Raw genomic sequence first — 20,135 nt, forward strand, 5'->3', positions numbered from 1 at the left:
GTCGTATACTTGCGGTCAAGTGACCACCAGCTCTCACAGCCAACACAGGGAAAATCCAGACAATGTGCGGATTCAAAAGTTTGCAAAGTGACTACAAACTTTTAACAAAAGATCGGACATCAACTAACTATTTTGTACTTTTTTAACTGTGAAAATATAGACTTTTTTTAACTGTGAAAATATAAAAATAATGTGTATTTGTATTATGCAACTTTAAATAACACTACATAATTTTTTTTTATTTTGAGGCTGCCATGGGAATTGCTGACTTAATAGTTATGGCAATGGAGAAAGAAGGGAAGCCAAGAAATGAAGCAATTAAGAAGATATGGATGGTGGATTCCAAAGGGTTGATAGTTAAGGTATGATTGTTCAATCAGTTAATAAATATCATGATTTCTCATATCTCAAAGGGAATCTGTCACCAGGTAATTTTTCTAAAATTGTTCCACAATGTTAATGCAGTTGGTCACAGATTGGTAAACTTCTGACTATGTTTGCTTTTGGGAGACTCTGCCTCTCTAACATGTGCTTTTTTATACACAGCCATGTGTCTTAGTTGAAAATTGATACTCCAGCTGTTTTTATTAGTACCACTTCTCCATCATTTTGATAAAATCAGACAAGGTGATTTTCTGGATTTGTTTTCTCATTTTGACTCTCATAGTTGTGATCTACCTATTATGTCAATTACAGGCCTCTCTCATCTTTTTAAGTGGCAGAACTTGCACATTTGGTGGCTGACTAAATACTTTTTTCCCCCACTGTATAGTGAACACTGTATATGTAGGGCAGATGCCACCAAGGGTTTAAACAGCCCCTCTAAATCATTGTATATAGATTTTATAAAGTTGCTTTTGAGACACCACAAAAACACTGCCATTGTATTTTGGGCACTCAGCCTGGTATAAAGTCATTTCAATATGATAGGATATCCCAGTGACATGCAGACCTCACATCACCCATTAATACAGCTTATTGTACTATCTGAACCTATAAAACCCTAAGATAAAAAGAAAATGAGCAAATACCCTGTAGTAAGTGAATAAATAGTAATAGTACATGTAAATAAAACAGGGTACTTGGTTAACATTGTTTTGATTAAAAAAAAAGAAAAGCCATCCCACCACGACAAGATGACCTTACTCAGGAAAGTAATTAAATCTTAACCTGATAGAAGACGTAATAGATAACTAAAATACTTAGTTAACATTATTTGATAAAAGACATAAGTCATTCCACCACGAACCAACAATCTCATTAGTTATTGTCCGCTGATATCCGTCCATGTTCATAAATGTTTGACAAATGGTTGAATACATAAAATTTAAGATAATGATACTTCTACAACACTGATTTCAACGCTTGTATCTTGTAAATGAATTTCCTACTCTAAACTCATGAGACTGAAAGAAGAGCAATGTCAGAGAATAAACTTGTGGTCCATTGGTTTGAAATAAAGAACTATATTTTCAGCTAAACACTGTGACATTACCAGCTTTGTAATTTGTGGTTTCCTCTGGTCCCACTTCAATGTAAATCTGAAAATACACCACCTATATATGTTACTTCACATGTAGGCTTGTGGTATATTATGTTTTGTGGGTATTTGAAGACCTCAAAAATTCCCTTTTGTCTGCACTTGCATTTCATGTTCATTAGAAACTCTCTTGCATGTGCAGTGGTTCTGAACTCGGACCTGACTTTCAATACTGTTAATGGAGCATGTTATTGTGCACATTCTGTTTTTTCTATCTGGCCCAGACCATAATGAAAACTTCCCCCACCACAATTTGTGTCTAGAGTCACATTAGACTCTTCTTTTCTCACTTATTCCCAACCAACACAAATTTCTGGCTGCTTTTGCCAATTATAATAATGTGACTATTGCTTTCCTTTTGCCCCCATTAGTGCACCTGCTATGTAGCAAGGTGCCTTCAAATAATGTACTTGAGAAATAATGTTGTCATACCTACAATTTCCATTCAAAAAATATTGACCGAATTTCTGAAAAAAATAGTGCCAGATAGATAGTGTCCCTTAATATAAAGGTTTTTAGACAATAGTACCCCATATTGCCACCTATTGGAAGTAGTAATCCTACAAATCATTATTAACCCTTTAATGAGCCTTGCAATATGATATGTAATTTCCCAGAGGAGCATGCAAGGCGTTTTAAGTCTCCTCATACTGGTGTGCCAGACCTAGCATGTCACTCTCAATAAGGAGAAACCTTACCCCTTAGATCCCACTCTTAAGCCTCTCACCTAGCCAAATCAGATCTCATACTTTGTATTGACGAGGGGCAATACCCCGAAACACCGTATCTGCAAATTGAGATTCTGATTTGGCTGTTATGCTAAGTCATATTGCAAGGCTCGTTAAAGGGTCGATAATGACTTGTAGGATTGCTACGACTTTCAATTGGTGGCACAAGAGATCAAGTCCTCTTCCTTTCTGAAGAGACAATTTGCATGAAGAGTAGTTGAGAACCCGAAAACTGTCAGATCCATAGAAATAATTAAAACAGTTTCTTTTGAGAAAAAAAATCAAGTCACTCATCCTGTTATGGTCCTGTCAGTACAGCATCTCTCGCGTATCTTCATGTAAATGGCTTTGTTACAGGTCTTTGTTAATGACAAAGGGTTAACAACATGATGTATACTTGAAATAGGGTAGTCCAGTTTCTAAAGCAAAATAAAAAGCCTTGTTAAAAATAATTGACCACACATTGTCAGGGCAAAAAATAGAAGCTTGTATCCCAACACTCGCCATCCGCTAAGGTCTCCTTGCGCTCAGCTATTGGCAGCAGCCACATATCCAATTATATACACAAGTGAAGACTTTACAATATGTTTCCCCTCTTACTTTGGCATTAGAATCAATACCTTACATTTCATTCTTCATTTACAAACCTTACGACTGTTCATAGTGACATTCTCTAAAAGATGTATTTTCTTTCTATGCTAAAAAGATAGCGACTTGCTTCGTCTGACAGCCCAGCTTTTCCAGCTGACAGTGGAATTTTAAGTGTAGGCCTCTGACTACCACACCCATGTGCCAAACCAAGGCTGTAATTCTAGAGCAGTGTGGTAGCACAGCTGGGACTTAATACATAGAAGGAAAGCTGTATTGTAGGATATTCCAAGAAACTGTACATTTTTACAGCAAGATTCTATTAAACACCTTATCTGTCTGGACAGCTCCTTTTAAATAGTTGGAAGAGCCTTCAGAATGGGATCGCCATTACACAAGTTATCAGTCCAGGCTCTCTTCACTGAAGTGTTCATTGACATCGGTGAACATCCATTCATTTAAGTTGGCTTTGTGGGGGCTATGTGGGGGTCAATATGTACGGTTTGGAGTGCTATTTTTGACCCACTATACTGTTCGGAGGGTTATTTGCAGGCCATTATACTGTTTAGAGGGCTATATGGAGGCCATTATACTGTTTGGATGGCTATATGGAGGCCATTATACTGTTTGGATGGCTAATTAGGAGCCATTATATAGTGTTGGGTCCATTATACTGTGTGAGAGCCATTATACTATTATTATGGAGGGCTGTGTGGGGGCCATCATATTGTGTGGAGGGCAGTGTTGGAGTCACAGTTGGGGCATCAAACTGTGTTGAGTCACCTTACTTTGCCGGGTGGGTACATTAAGTTTATCATATTGTGCGTGTAGAGGGTACTGTGAAGAAATTCATTGTGTTATTATCATACTGTGTTTGGGTGGGCACTATTGTTGGCATCAAACTTTATGGGGGCTTTTCTGTGCCCCACCGAATATTATTTTTTTCTTTTGTTATGTGGGGGACCCGATCAGAACTTCTGCTGTGGGCCCCCATTATTTCAATGTATGTGTCACAAAAGGAGACAGGTATGTCTGGCAGACGACACAACATATACGTACAACGGGATAATAAAGGGAGAGGAAGGCCCTAATATTATAGCAAGAGGGATGGAACACCTCCTGACACCAACTTGGGCCTGTCCCTAAGGTCCCCTAGGCCCTATGTGGGTCCTTTCCCCCGCTGCCGTCACGTGTCTAGTCCCTGGCTATCACCTCTACTAACCCTGGCTAGAGCACTGGCTGATAAGGACTCTAACCTTGCCACTACAGGAAATATTACACAGGGAAAGAGACAAACAAGGGACTGACAGAAAGAATACACCTTAGCTCAGAATCTGCTTCTACGCTCCACAGCAGCAAAGTAAACGGCACCTGATAAACAGGACTCCAACAGCGGCAATAACAGAGTCACAGGAGAGCTCCACGCACCAGCTGGTCTGCATAGAGGTAACTGTATAACTGAAGATCAGCTGAGGGGTCATTAAATAATTTAAAAGCAGGTGGGAGTGGTTACTAATCAACATCATATGACCAGTCTTAAAGAAGCTGCCAGTAAGAGACTGACATTAACTCTTGCTGGATCAAAGGAAAAAAAACTACATTTAAGTTCCAGCAGATCCAGAGCTGCCATGAATCTCTTTTCTATGAGGGGCCTCAGGACCCTTAAGTTCGGACTTGTCCAGAAATGATGAATGGCAGGGACACATCAAAACACTAGCATTCACCTCCGTAGTCATCTGATCCTCAAGGTAAATCTACTATATAATTGTCTAAGGGTCACTTCCGTCTGTCTGTCTATCCTTCTGTCACGGTTATTCATTCGTTGATTCATTTCGCCAGCTGCCTGTCATGGCTGCCGCGACCAATCAGCGATGAGCATACTCCCCTCCGGTCACCGCTAACACAGGGTTAATGCCGGCGGTAATGGACCGCGTTATGCCGCGGGTAACGCACTCCGCTACCGCCGCTATTAAGCCTGTGTGTCCCCAACGTTTTACTATTGACGCTGACTATGCGGCATCAATAGTAAAAAATGTAATGTTAAAAATAATAACAATGAAAAAACATGCTATACTCACCCTCCATAGCAGCTCGTGCCGGCCGCCATCTTCCGTTGCAGGTTCCGGTGGCAGAAGGACCTGCCATGACGTCACGGTCATGTGACCGTGACGTCATCACAGGCCCTGTGCGACAAGGACCTGCCATGACGTCACGGTTATGTGACCGCGACGTCATCACAGGCCCTGTGTGCATGTGCTACAAAGACCTGCCATGATGTCACAGTCATGTGACCGTGATATCATCACAGGTCCTGCGCTAATACCAACCCTGGGACCGGAACCTGCCGTGGACTACAAGGGCTCCCTCGGAAAGGTGAGTATATGTTTATTTTTACACCTGTGACAAACCTGGCTGGGCAATATACTACGTAGCTGGGCAATATACTACGTGGCTCTGTGCTGTATACTACTTCGCTGTGCAATATACTACGTGGCTGAGCAATATATTATGTCACTGGGCAATATACTACGTGGCTCTGTGCTGTGTACTACGTGGCTCTGTGCTGTATACTACTTCGCTGTGCAATATACTACGTGGCTGGGCAATATACTACGTGGCTGCGCAATATACTACGTAGCTCGGCAATATACTACGTAACTGGGCAATATACTATGTGGCTGGGCAATATACTACGTGGCTGGGCAATATACTACGTCACTAGGCAATATACTACGTGACTGGGCAATATACTATGTGGCTGGGCAATATACTACGTCACTGGGCAATATACTACGTGGCTGGGCAATATACTACGTGACTGGGCAATATACTTCGTGGGCTGTGCAATATACTACGTGGCTGGGCAATATACTATGTGGTTAGGCAATATACTATGTGGTTAGGCAATATACTATGTGGCTAGGCAATATACTACGTGGTTGGGCAATATACTACTTGGCTGGGCAATATACTACTTGGCTGGGCAATATACTACGTGGCTGGGCAATATACTACGTCACTAGGCAATATACTACGTGACTGGGCAATATACTATGTGGCTGGGCAATATACTACGTCACTGGGCAATATACTACGTGGCTAGGCAATATACTACGTGACTGGGCAATATACTTCGTGGGCTGTGCAATATACTACGTGGCTGGGCAATATACTATGTGGTTAGGCAATATACTATGTGGTTAGGCAATATACTATGTGGCTAGGCAATATACTACGTGGTTGGGCAATATACTACTTGGCTGGGCAATATACTACTTGGCTGGGCAATATACTACTTGGCTGGGCAATATGCTACGTGGACATGCATATTCTAGAATATCCGATGCGTTAGAATCGGGCCATCATCTAGTAATACATAACCACAGTGATGTTAATAACTTAGGCTCCGGAGGCGCGACAATTCTCCTGAGCGACGACCTGTGGCATTTGTTATGGAAATGCATCACTGGGGATAACTCCAACTGGAAGCTCATAGGGCGGAGAATGGCCACCACCCTATACAGACCGATCACCCTAGAACTCAGAGTCTCAGATGGGAACTTCCACCTGATGTTTTTAGTGGACACCGACAGGTACTCATTCACACACAGGTCCGAACCTGAATGTTTATTATGACACGTACATTTGGAAAAAGATGGTAATCTCCTTAAAGGACAGACAATGGAGGCTTCCCCCAATGCCACAAAACTATTATCCTCACGATACTCAGTGGGAGCCACCACCCTCCCCTGACCAATCTTCCCAGGGAAACACCGAGGTCTAGAGCTAACCTGAGGTGTGGGTAGAGTCATTCTCCTATTCTCTGGTAACAACTTAGCTACTTCCAACGGAGAAGGGGTAGATTTAACAAAGGCGGCAAAGACAGTAGCACCCAGGCAACTGTTTCTGGACTCTCTTGAAAAGTCCCATAATCACAGTAGTACTGTGTACACTAGTTACTCTGAACTGCTTCTAAAATGGCAAAAGTCAGGTTCTAACCTGATCCTTATGCCAAACTACAAAGGTACTGTACTAAAGCATAATAAAAGAATGACGAATGACCTTTAAGATTTAAAGAAAGGCAATTGTTTTAAAGGGGTTGTCCACTACTGGATATACTGTTTTTAATGCCCCCAGTGTTCTAAGTAAGATAACAGCACACCTGAACCATCACTGCTCCTTCACACTGAGCGGTATCATCTGGATATCCAGTAGTGGACAATGCCTTTAACTGCTGACATTGAGGAATTACATGGGAGACAATAAGTGGCCCGAGCCCTTAGGACAGATGCATGCCAGCCTTAATGAAGGAGCCGCTGGAGTAAGTCGCCCGATATCTATTAATGGATGCCAACTTAATAATTTAGGCTCATCTTAATACTGGCGTGCGTCAGAATTGCTACTACAGTCAGGGACTGGAGGAATGTAGCACATTTTGGCTTAAATTACCTCTCTAAAGTGGAGTCAATTTTGATGAATGTGCCTGTAAGAGATGATGATTCCTTCTGAATTCTGGCTACATACTTTGCTAATATTCTCTGTCTGTCCAACCTAAATTTCCATATTTCAGAGATCCTTGCTATAGGCAACAATTCATGCTGGACATAAGGATCCTAGTGCCAAATATGCACACAGGCAGCGATGATGCTCCTCTGAAGAATCCCACAGCACGCTGCGTGGAGGCACAGTGAGCATACACTAGGGTAATCAGGTAGATCGCAGATTTAAGGTTTTTACACTTAAAATACAAAACGCCACCTTGAAGTGTGAACCTTTCATCCTTTTCAAAGTGTCGCACTATTAACCTCCTTGTTTGGATTTTAGGTGCGATTGCACAATTTCCTAGACCTTCATAAATTTCCAGCTCTGTGCTCATTAAGACTCTTGTAATTTAGATTCTCGTATATTTTATGACAAACTGCATGATATTCCCCTGCCCCAGGAGTAGAATACTTTCCTTGTCCAATATTCAATGCTTAGATCACTATATCTTATAACAGTTGAACGCTGGAAACTTCATAATTAGTTCCTGAAGGCAATAAGTGCTGGATATTGCCAGCAATCCATTACTGCCACCCACCTACTACTTGTATGGAGAATCCATTCAGTTTTCCATTGGCTAGCGAAATTTAGAACTTTGCTGTGCCAACAATGATAACTTTATGATCTACTTAGCGTTGTTCTTGGCACTGGGTAGTCCAACCGTGGACTAATATAAATAATAGAAAATACAATGCACTGCCTGTTTTACAGCCTGATAGGATGGCAACTATTAGTAGGTGAAGGCTTCTCTTGCCGACTTAGTATGGACATCTATGACATCGATAACTTGTGGATGGAGTAGTTACAGTCTCTCTTTAAACCAAAATTTAACTAATGACTAGTTTCAGCGGCTTCATTACTTACAGACACTCAAGTTTGAGAAATTGGTTAATTCTTTGGAAATATTGCAATATAAAAGAGCTAATAATTCCCAAAAGGTAGAAGGTTGACCTGCCGCTAGTCCATCATGGTGACAATGCAGCCAACTTGTTGGGCACTTCTGGATAACCATCTATTATTACTCTATGAAAATAGCAAATATCTGCAGGACTCACTAAATCCTTTTATTGGTCTTTATTTCCGCATAATAGAGAAAATATTGAACAGATATGGAACATGTTGCTTATCAGAAGTCCAGTATTAGGAATACCCATGATGAAACCCTATTCGAATAATGCAAATACAAGGCTGGGCTCACACGTTCCAGCCATGGGGTGACAGCAGCACACACTGTCTGTCTGTTGTGTGCCAGGTGACTGTGTGTCTGTTGTGTATCTGTGTTTTTCTATCTAAATACTTTTCTGCATGTGTATAACAGCATAAACTGTATATTTGCCACATCACCAGTTATTGTAATTAGCATTTTAGCATTAGAGCCCAAGATAACACACTGTATACTATGATTTATGTGGCTCTGACTAGTAGTGACCTCTGGTGAAATTCCTAAAATAAGTATATAGAATTTTGCTTACAATAGCAGATACTTTCCAACTACAGCCATAATGTATAGGTTGAAAGCTATGCCACAATTTGTCGTCAGGCCATAGCACCATCTACTGGAACATTTATGGCACGATTCGCAGAATGTGGAAAACAGTTTCCTGAAGGGAATCTCTCAGAACAATTCACCAACCCAAACTTTTTATATGGTCATGTTGCTCTGTGAAAGATATTATCCATACTTTTATTTATTCAATCTGTTCTTCCCTGATGACAATATTGCTGTTTTAGTTAATCTGCAAACGAGGCTTACGTTCATTGGGCGTGATCGGAGCACTTCCCAAGTCTCTGCCTCCCAGGTCCTATTATTCAGCTAGTGCCACCTTCTGCTTGTCTGACAGACAGAGACAAGGCTGGGCGGAGAATGTATTTGGGGAGGCAGAGACTCTGAGGTGCTCCGGTCACACCCATAATGCTTCAGTGCATATGAATTTAATGCTTACCCATATAAACAGTTTCAGGGAGTGGGTTTTGTTGACAGATTCCTTTAAAGTACACATACAAAAATTACTTTTTTTTATTTTCTCTATGTTTTTACTACATTTATTAGATCAGCACAAAAGACTAGCATATTTGAAGGCATATTTTGTATGAATGTGTCAGAATTTACCATTCAGACTCGTATATTGTAGAATGTCATAGAATAATAGAATGCAAGAGTTGGAAGGTTCCTCAAGGGTCATCGGTGTCCAACCCCCTGCTCAATGCAGTGCAGGATTCATTAAACCAGATGTCTGTCCAGCCAGTTTGTAGTCTTCCATTGAAGGAGAACTCACCACCTGTCGTGGCAGCCTGTTCCACACATTGATCACCCTCGCTGTCAAAAAGTTTTTTCTAATATCTAATCTGTGTCTTCTCCCTTTCAGTTTCATTCCAGTGCGTCTCGTGTTTCCATGTGTAAATGAGAATAATAATGATCCCTCTACACTGTGACAGCCCTTCAGATATTTGTAGACAGCTATTAAGTCTCCTCTTAACTTTCTTTTTTACAAGCTAAACATTCCCAGATCCTTTAACCATTTCCCGTAGGACATACTTTGCAGTCCGCTCACCATCCTGGTAGCTCTTCTCTGAACTTGTCCAGTATTTCGATGTTTTTTTTAAAATGTGGTGCCCAGAAATTGACACAGTATTCCAGATGAGGCCTGACCAAGAAGGTCTAAGGGGGCTGCCTCATTACAGGGTCTGACTATGGGGGCTGCCTTATTACAGGGTCTGACTATGGGGGGTACTGCCTTATTACAGGGTCTGCCTATATGGGGGTGCTGCCTTATTACAGTGTTTGCCTATGGGGGCTGCCGTATGCTATAGAGTCTGCCTATGGGGACTGCATTATACTATATTGTGGACTATTTGGTGCATTATGCTAATGTATATGGAGGCTGCGCGCTCCGATAGTTACATTCTGCGGCAGAGCAGGGAGAATCGATCTCCCTGCTCTGTTGCTATGGGGCCCCTGAGCAGGCGGGGGGGCCCGATGCCAGCAATGGCCCCCCCCATCATCGGAAGATCAGCTGTAACGGCATTTAGCCGATACAGCTGATCGCATTGATGGGAGAAGGAGCGCTGCGCTCCTTCTCCCATCATCCCTCGGTCAGTGTCGGCGTCTGACGTCGCCGACACTGACAGCGGGCACGATGACGTCATTACCTGGCGCCCGCTGTCAGGAGATCAGCGGGAGCAGTGCAGGAACCAGGAAGAAGAGAGGTGAGTATTTATCTTATTTTTTTTAATGGGTGCTGCTGCCTTATTACAGGGTCTGCCTATGGGGGGGGCTGCCTTATACAGGGTCTGACTATAGGGGTGCTGCCTCATTAGAGGGTCTGACTATGGGGGCTGCCTCATTACAGTGTCTGACTATGGGGGCTTCCTTATTATAGGGTCTGACTATGGGGGCTGCCTTACTACAGGGTCTGACTATAGGGGTGCTGCCTTATTACAGGGTCTGACTATAGGGGGGCTGTCTTATTACAGGGTCTGCCTATAGAGGTGCTGTATTATTACAGGGTCTGACTATGGGGGTGCTGCCTTATTACAGGGACTGCCTATGGGGGTGCTGTCTCATTACAGGGTCTGACTATGGGGGTGCTGCCTTATTACAGGGTCTGACTATAGGGGGGCTGCCTTATTACAGGGTCTGCCTATAGAGGTGCTGCCTTATTACAGGTCTGACTATGGGGATGCTGCCTTATTATAGGGTCTGCCTATGGAGGTGCTGCCTTATTACAGGGTCTGACTAAGGGGGCTGCCTCATTACAGGGTCTGACTATGGGGGCTGCCTTATTACAGGGTCTGACTATGGGGGTACTTCCTTATAACAGGGTCTTCCACCTTGCTAAAGGGTCTGCCTGTAGGGGTGCTGCCTTATTACAGGGTCTAACTATGGGAGCTGCCTTATTACAGAGTCTGACTATGGGGTGCTGCCTTATTACAGGGTCTGCCTACTGCCTATGGGGGTGCTGTCTTATACTACAGAGTCAGCCTATGGGGGGTACTGCCTTATTACAGGGTATGCCTATATGGGGGTGCTGCCTTATTACAGTGTCTGCCTATGGGGGCTGCCGTATCCTATAGAGCCTGCCTATGGGGAGTGCATTATACTATACTGTGAACTATTTGGTGCATTATGCTACTGTATATGGAGGCTGTCTAGGGGGCCATCATACAGTATGGAGATTACAGTGTGGGGGTCATTATACATTGTTGGAGCCATCAAACAGTTTGAGGGCTACTAAGGAGTCAGTATACTGTGTGGTTGCATTATACTGTGTATAAGAGAGCATCATGCTGTGTAAAGGGGAGCTGTAAAGGGGGAGACTCGGGACTTTATTAAATGTAAAGTGGGCACTTATTGTTATAGGGGAACTCAGGTTACTTGGCTTTTAAAGGGGCACACAGGGCAATATTACTTTCTAGGTGCAAAATATGGGTACTGTTTTCTAGGGCACTTGCACCCGGCATTACTATATTGTAGAGAGTTGCTTTAGAATTTAGAGGGCACAGAGAACCACACAGCTGGTGCCATAATAGGGACACATACGGCAGCAGCGGCTCAGTATTGGGGTATAAGGGGCAGTAATAGGGACACATATGGCAGCAGCGGCTCAGTATTGGGGTATAAGGGGCAGTAATAGGGACACATACGGCAGCAGCGGCTCAGTATTGGGGTATCAGGTGCAGTAATAGGGACACATACGGCAGCAGCGGCTCAGTATTGGGGTGTCAGGGGCAGTAATAGGGTCACATACAGCAGCAGTGGCTCAGTATTGGGGTATCAGGTGCAGTAATAGGGTCACATACGGCAGCAGTGGCTCAGTATTGGGGTATAAGGGGCAGTAATAGGGACACATATGGCAGCAGCGGCTCAGTATTGGGGTATCAGGTGCAGTAATAGGGACACGTACGGCAGCAGCGGCTCAGTATTGGGGTATCAGGTGCAGTAATAGGGACACGTATGGCAGCAGCGGCTCAGTATTGGGGTATCAGGTGCAGTAATAGGGACACGTACGGCAGCAGCGGCTCAGTATTGGGGTATCAGGTGCAGTAATAGGGACACGTATGGCAGCAGCGGCTCAGTATTGGGGTGTCAGGGGCAGTAATAGGGTCACATACAGCAGCAGCGGCTCAGTATTGGGGTATCAGGTGTAGTAATAGGGTCACATACAGCAGCAGCGGCTCAGTATTGGGGTATCAGGTGTAGTAATAGGGTCACATACAGCAGCAGCGGCTCAGTATTGGGGTATCAGGTGCAGTAATAGGGACACATACGGCAGCAGCGGCTCAGTATTGGGGTTTCAGGTGCAGTAATAGGGACACATACGGCAGCAGTGGCTCAGTATTTGGGGTATCAGCAGGATGAGGAGTTTGTGCAGGTTGGGAATAGATGGTGATGGGGCTGGAATATGAGAAGTGAAACATGTCTTTGTTGTATTCTCTGCAGGTGAGTCGTTGCTGGAAGAAGTTGTCATGTCGGTCTGGGCCAGATGGAAAACACGGGAAAAAAGAACGATTCCATCAGAAAGGACGTCAGCGGTAAGTCATTATCTGTAACTGTGCTGTGATCTCTTATATGTTCTGTAGGGCTGGTATCTACCACTGACCATATGGCGGTAATATCCATGTTGGTTTTTATATAGAGATTATCTTCAGTAATAGTGCGGTCATCTGCTGAGGTTCTCCTCCAGTATTAGGGCGCGTCACTGAGTTGTAATCAAGGTTACCTGGTTAGCGGCCCACTCAGAAGCTTTGCGCCCCCCTGGACCAAAACCCTAGCTACTCCTCTGGTTGTATCAGTGAAAATGTTAATACATGGCCTCCACATAGTAGAGAGGAGATTTCAGGGTATATACAGTAACTGTATATATAGAATATCTGAATATTATGCACAGCTACAGATCAATGCATTCACCTTCATTCTATACACCTATCCTTTTACAGGGAAGATCTTCTCTGACACATGAGAAGGAACGCTTCGCTCAACCACATGCTGAAATGAAGAATTTGGAGGATGTGGTTAAAGTAATCAAACCTACTGCTCTTATAGGTAAAAATCTAAGCATTAATCTGTAGATTTCTTATCTTACCTTGTCTGTTTTCCGCCCATAATAAGAGATCTTTCACTTCAGGTGTTGCAGCAATTGGTGGCGCATTCACTGAGCAGATCATAAAAGATATGGCAGCGTTCAATAAGCGACCCATAATATTTGCGCTCAGCAATCCAACAAGCAAAGCGGAGTGTACTGCCGAACAGTGCTACCGGCTGACTGAGGTACCCCTATAATAGCGTGATACTGAAGTAATCAAACAATGAAATGTTTCCTTTTATTTTCATTCTTTATTTTATTTTAGGAATATCTAAATATGGAATATGTAAAAAGGTATCTGGCGTGTAGACTATAGGGCCAATGCATCAAAGTGTTTACGTGAGAACACTGGTGTAAAGAGCCTTATACAGGAGGAGTTGCTGAAAAATGTTATGACTTGGCATTTTTACACCAGTTTGTCATTGACTGAAGTAACATTTCCGGCGGAGCACACTGAGTATTATCTGACAGAATTGCAGGGGTGTCAATACTTTTGTATATTAATGAATCGGGGCTGAAGTCTTCCATCCACTTTCCGTTGCACAGTAAGCAATGTGTTAGATTCCCAAAATGTAGGTGGTCTCAGATGTGAATAAGAAAAGCAGATCTGTGATTATTTAGACAGATTGGTGCAGAGCGCAGCACTATTTTTCTAGCTGTGTTTCCCAGTAATAAACTGTAACCTGCACGCTTGTGTCTAGTTCCCGGTAGCGGGAAATATAACATATTACATGACATGTACTGAAATCAGTATTCTGCCTGTGTAATACATGAACATGCTGGGTTTTATGGAGCCACTGCTCCGCTTATTAATGGAGGAGGCACAACCAGTTATAAACTCACAGCGCTCCAGAATGGTATTTGGAAAAAGGTTTGCTAAACTAGATATTCCCTCTTGAATTTTCCATAGCATGAAATCAACCATTCCCACAGTAAACTTACATCAGTGACACATATGTCATTCATAATGGAACAAAAAATGAAAAAATATTTGTAATGTTTTTTTAATGGCATATTACCAACTTTCAATGTTGCGACATCAGAGCTCGGGACCGTCCTGCAACATGCAGACATATATGCAATGTCAGGGAATAGCGGGTGACCACTACGGCATTAGTCCCTGCTGTTGCGCGTGAAGGCAGTGGGGGTTTACGGGGTGGCGCCAAGAAGTTACGGTACTTTGCGGGTGCCGAATATATTTAGGTACGGGGTGAGGGTAGTATATAGGATAGGCTCTCCTGGGGCAAAAAGGTACTAACCACAGCTCTAATGAGATGGGAATACCAGTTGAATGTTCCAGAATTAGTGATCATTTTCTATTGATTTTTAATAAACATAAGAGGAGACTCCATTGTAGGCCAACATTTGGGGCAGTAATTTCCTTTTGGCACCTGAGTAACATGGATATATGCCTTATGATGATATAATCCTTGTTATTTTAAATACATCTTTGCATTTCATAAATCTACAGGGTCGTGGCATTTTTGCAAGTGGAAGTCCCTTTGATCCTGTGACTCTCCCAGACGGGCGAACACTATACCCTGGACAGGGTAACAACTCCTATGTGTTCCCCGGTGTTGCTCTTGGAATTGTAGCTTGTGGAGTGAGACATATTAGTGATGACATCTTTCTGACTACTGCTGAGGTAAGTAACACCCGGGCTGTGACAGGAGAGGGCACTGGCAGCGTAATGCATTTTTTTTTAAAGCTGGGATTTCACATCATAAAATTTACGTTTTTATATACTATTAAGTTTCTTATTTTTTTCATTTTCCTAGCAAGTAGCTTACATAGTTCCCCTGCCGAGACATCTTATGTTAGGTTTTCCATTTCAGCATCAAGCATTTCTCATTCCAGTTGCAGATATATAGAAAAGTCTCCAGCAAGAGCGTACAAGAGAGTGGCATAGATGGCGAATGTCAAAAATGCAAAATAGAACCCCTTCTGTGATTAAAATGCACGCAGCTAATCCAGAAATACAGCACAACCTCATATGCTTCTGAAGTCCAACTGCAGAGATAGTCAAATTGAAGGAGTAAAGCCTTAGGTTATGTTCAATTCACCGAAAAGGACATATTATTCAAAATCCGTCACAGAAAAAGGCAGCCATATACCAGGTCACAATACTAATGCACTATAGGATGCAGTAATACGGAGGAGGTACAGGTGTAAAACACTTATGAAACAACCACTCACACACCTACCATTCATGGAGAGGGTAGCTGCCTAGTATATGAAATGCACACTGAGAAGGTTTGTAAAGCACAGTGTTTGGCCAATATTATTAGATCAGGTGGACTATCCAGCACTGTGGACGTTCACACTGCAGGGGCATCGACTGCAAATTCCCCCAACCAACACTAAAGGGCCTGGCTGCATCCTGTGAAAGATTAAAAAAAGTGTAATAAGCGCAGGGTGAGTGTATTTGGCCCGCAACATTGAGCAGATACCCTGCCTGGCATCACACTTTCAACTATGCTTTCTCCCATCCTTCCCCCTCTGCGTCTGACCTCTCAGCGCAGTGGGCACGATTACATCATTACAACACACCCGCTGTACCAAGATCTACAGAGGATCTGAAGACATGATAAACAGACTGGAGGAGCAGGGGAACGGGCAGAGGTATTTTTTTTTTAATGGGGGGCTTATACTTTATGGAGCACTATGTGGGGACCATTATACTGTACGGAAGACTATGTGGGGCCACTATACTGTACGTAGCACTATGTGAGGCCCTTATACTACATGGAGGGCAATATGGGACCCTGTTATACTGTATGGAGGACTATGTGAGGCCCATTATACTGTATGGAGAACTATGAATTCAGAAAAATATAGAGCATATAGACCACTAAAGAATTATGAAAAAATATATATCTTTACTTTTAATCGATATTACATAGTATACAAGACAATATATCCGTAGCAGAGTTGTATCAATGACAGAGCTATTAATTACAGATCACAGGTGCACCACAGTGTAGTGGAGCACCACAAACACAGACACCGAAAAAGAGCCTGATTATTCAAAATAAAGTGACAGTGCAACTGATTGGAGAAACATAGGTGTAACGGCATATTCATGACACTATACAGGGGAAATAATTCAAAGTTCATATATTCAAATAAATAGTGATCAGGGTAGTATCCCCAGCAATGGTGAAATGAACACTAGAAAAAAACCAATATCAATAAAGAGAGGGTCCTAGACAAAGGGGAGAAATGCAAAATACAATGTATTCTGGTAAACCCTATTAGGTCACTATACTGAACTCTGCCTGACAGTGGAGGTTGGCATTCTTAGTTTCTGCGGTATGGCGACCCCACTCCTCGATGGCTCTCCCTGATGTCCCTGTTATTCACTATCATGGAAAAAATGTCCATGTTTATTTAATTAAAAGTTATATTTTAGGGATCCTTGTTTTTTTGATGTTTTTTGTGAAATGAATCCTACCATTGATGGCGCTTACCGGTGTCCATATCTGCAGTACCATACGTGCCCCAACTTGCGTTTCGTGTTAGCTTCCTCAGGGGGCAGAGATAGTGTGAAAAAGTCCCCTAAAAACTCTCTTATATAGCCTATTGCCCCGGTATCATTTGTCGGCACTTAGATAGAGTAACGGCACATGTGAACACGAGCACTGGAAGTTGCATCACCCCCTGGCACCATCATGGTGGCGCAGTTCAGAGGGAACTCCCCGATGACATCAGTAAACCGCACACATCCCTTCCTGGTGTCGGAAGCAATACTTTTGCCCCATTCAAAATAAAACAATTAAAAAAATTCACAAATTTGGTAGTGCTGTGTCCAGAAACGCCCGATCTATCAAAATCTAAAAAGAAATATTCCAATCGGTAAATGTCGCAACAAGAAAAAAAAGATCAAAACTCCAGTATTATGTTTTTTGGTCGCCATAACATTGCAATAAAATGCAATAACAGGCGATCAAAAGATCATATCTACGCCAAAATGGTATAGATAAAAACGTCAGCTTGGCGCTCAAAAAATAAGCCCTCAGCCAGTCCGAGATCCCGAAAAATTTAGATGCTATGGGTCTCAGAAAATGGCGCCTTTTTTAAAAATTTTTTTTACAAACTTTGGATTTTTTTCACCACTTAAATAAAAATGTTTTTCTTTCCATTCCCCATCAAAAAATAATAAATGTTAATAATTTACTTGTACTTTAAAATTATTTTATTCAAGAAGGTTTTGACTCAGAAAACAAGTCCATAATAAGTCTACATTGAATGGAAAAAAAAAGATAGCTCTTGGAATGCTGACAATTTTTTTTTAATGACAATTAACTACAGTTGTAGTGTAATTTCAGAAAGAAAGCAACTTCTAACTAAAGGCATGAGTATAAATCCTCTTTAATGCTTATTACATTAATACCTTGTTAGTATTTCAATGGGACATCTTTGAAAAATCAATCCTTGATGTATTAAGTGCAAGTGCAGTGCCACCACTTCTAGCTCTGCTGTACTTTCTTCCCTTTCACCGCCCTCCACTAGTATCCAGTCTTTGATTTACAGGTCACTATTCTCTCAGTGAGCTGTCTTCCCCTGCCAGAGGCTCTCTGCGGGCACCATCATTGCTTTTGTCCATCTCATGAGAAGGGACAGGGCATGCGCAGTAAGCTCATGATTATGTTGCGGCACTACCATGGGCACTGCACTTCCAGCTCTGCTGTAAGTTCCTCCTTTTCACCGCCCTCCACTAGTCTCCAATCTTTGATTGACAGGTCACTCTTCTCTCAGTGAGTGGTCTTCCCCTCCCCGAGGCTCTTTGCAGGTGCCATCATTGCTTTTGTCCATCTCATGAGAAGGGACAGGGCATACGCAGTAAGCTCATGATTATGTTGCGGCACTACCATGGGCACTGCACTTCCAGCTCTGCTGTACATTCCTCCTTTTCACCGCCCTCCACTAGTCTCCAATCTTTGATTGACAGGTCACTCTTCTCTCAGTGAGCTGTCTTCCCCTGCCCGAGTCTCTTTGCAGGCGCCATCATTGCTTTTGTTCGTCTCATGAGAAGGGACGTGGCATTCGCAGTAAGCTCCTGATTATGTTGCCGCACCAACTCTTGTGATGAAACGAACTTGGGTAGTGATGGTGCCTGCAGAGAGGAGACAGTTCTTTGAGACAAGAGTGGAGGTCCGTGGTAGCTTGCGAAAAGGGGGACACACAGCAGAACTGGAAGATCAATGTCTGCCCCACTGCAATTACAATTAAAACATCAAGCAAGGGATGAGCATAATAAGCATTAAAGGGGCTTTACACTCATGCCCTCAGTTAGGATTAGCTACATCCTGCTCAAAGGTTCTTCATAAATACAGAAAATTATGAGACCATGTAAATTCTAAGGAATTGGCAATACACCCTATAAAGAGTGAAAAAAAAGCCTTATTTATTACTGTAGTGCTTTCTGACACACCACTGCCAGACAGGAATGTCTGGTTAACGTGCATGCTTGGTTTACACTCTGGTGTAAAGAACTGCATCCAGCTGAAGATTAGACTGTCTAAATGTTTGCAGGCCATCTGGTGGCATTATTCAGGAGGATGTCTCTTTCTTCTGATTATACCACGATAGTGGTCTCTCACAAATGACCATTGTAGGACATGACAGCGATTTGCTTTATACCATTAGTTAAGAAGCTCTTGACTTGCTCTGGCAAAGACGATGGCTCGGGATATAGAGAAAAGTTTGGGAAAGTCATCTTTGCATGGATCAATCTCTAAGGAGTCTCGTATAATCTAATGGGATGAACAATCATGAAAGTTGCCAGGAACAATCAGTACGGGACATTGTGTTCCATTCTATTGAACTAATGTTCAATCTTCAGCATTTCTTCCAGTTTTAATAATGAAATTTTAATAAGGAGAAGAATCTGTCCACACATCTAGGAGCCCATTCAAGATTTTATGGTGACTTTGAACTTCATTTTCCTAGTGCTTTGTGCTTCCAGCTAATGATAGGCAGCACGTGCACATCTTGGCTTCCATACAGCATAGTTTTCTCCAGAAGACATTTTTAATGGGATTATCTGTGAAACTAGTTGGGCATCCAGCGGCATTGCCAAAACTATTTCATTAGTTCGTAAAATCCTTGACATTTTTTTTTTGTTCTGCTTGATAAAGCTCATAAAAACAGGCAGCACTGCTTGTCATCACAGTCAAATTGTCTGCAATTAGTAGGTATTACAGCTTGAAATACCTTACATTTATCAACGCAAATCAAAGTTACGCGCTGTGTTATTTGGCTATGGAAAATGAACACCTGAATCAACGCTTTCTTGCTGACAATAAATGGACTGTTACGGTAATGGTTGGGAGCTGAAGAGGTGGGAAAGCATGATCGCGCATGAAGTCTTACTGGAAACATGATACAATCTTCATTTACCAATAATGATTTCTATTAGAGGAAGAATAAAAGACACTGTCACATTAATGCTCGAAGAAAATAATACTGAGTGCTGCTTTATCATGTGTGAAAAGCTTGATCATGTGTGCCAGTAAGCCCTCATTATGTGGAATATGCGCTATTTAATCAGCAATACAATATTATGTAATAATACACATTTCCTAAAAAATGCAGTTTTTCTAATAAACTGCTTTTTTACAGCAGTAACATAGCTCCAAGTACCAGTATGTT

General features: G+C 42.4%; 1 protein-coding gene across 1 annotated transcript in view; it reads left to right on the top strand.

The window, feature by feature from the left end:
• ME1 (malic enzyme 1) overlaps positions 1-20,135 on the top strand; it is a 484,969-nt gene that overhangs the window by 455,969 nt on the left and 8,865 nt on the right. The window contains exons 9-12 of the mRNA XM_069726431.1: positions 249-362; positions 13,336-13,441; positions 13,524-13,666; positions 14,953-15,126. Coding sequence (XP_069582532.1) covers positions 249-362; positions 13,336-13,441; positions 13,524-13,666; positions 14,953-15,126 — 537 coding nt within the window. The remainder of the gene's footprint in view (positions 1-248; positions 363-13,335; positions 13,442-13,523; positions 13,667-14,952; positions 15,127-20,135) is intronic.

The sequence above is a fragment of the Ranitomeya imitator genome, chromosome 5, assembly GCF_032444005.1.
Source record: "Ranitomeya imitator isolate aRanImi1 chromosome 5, aRanImi1.pri, whole genome shotgun sequence".
NCBI lineage: Eukaryota > Metazoa > Chordata > Amphibia > Anura > Dendrobatidae > Ranitomeya > Ranitomeya imitator.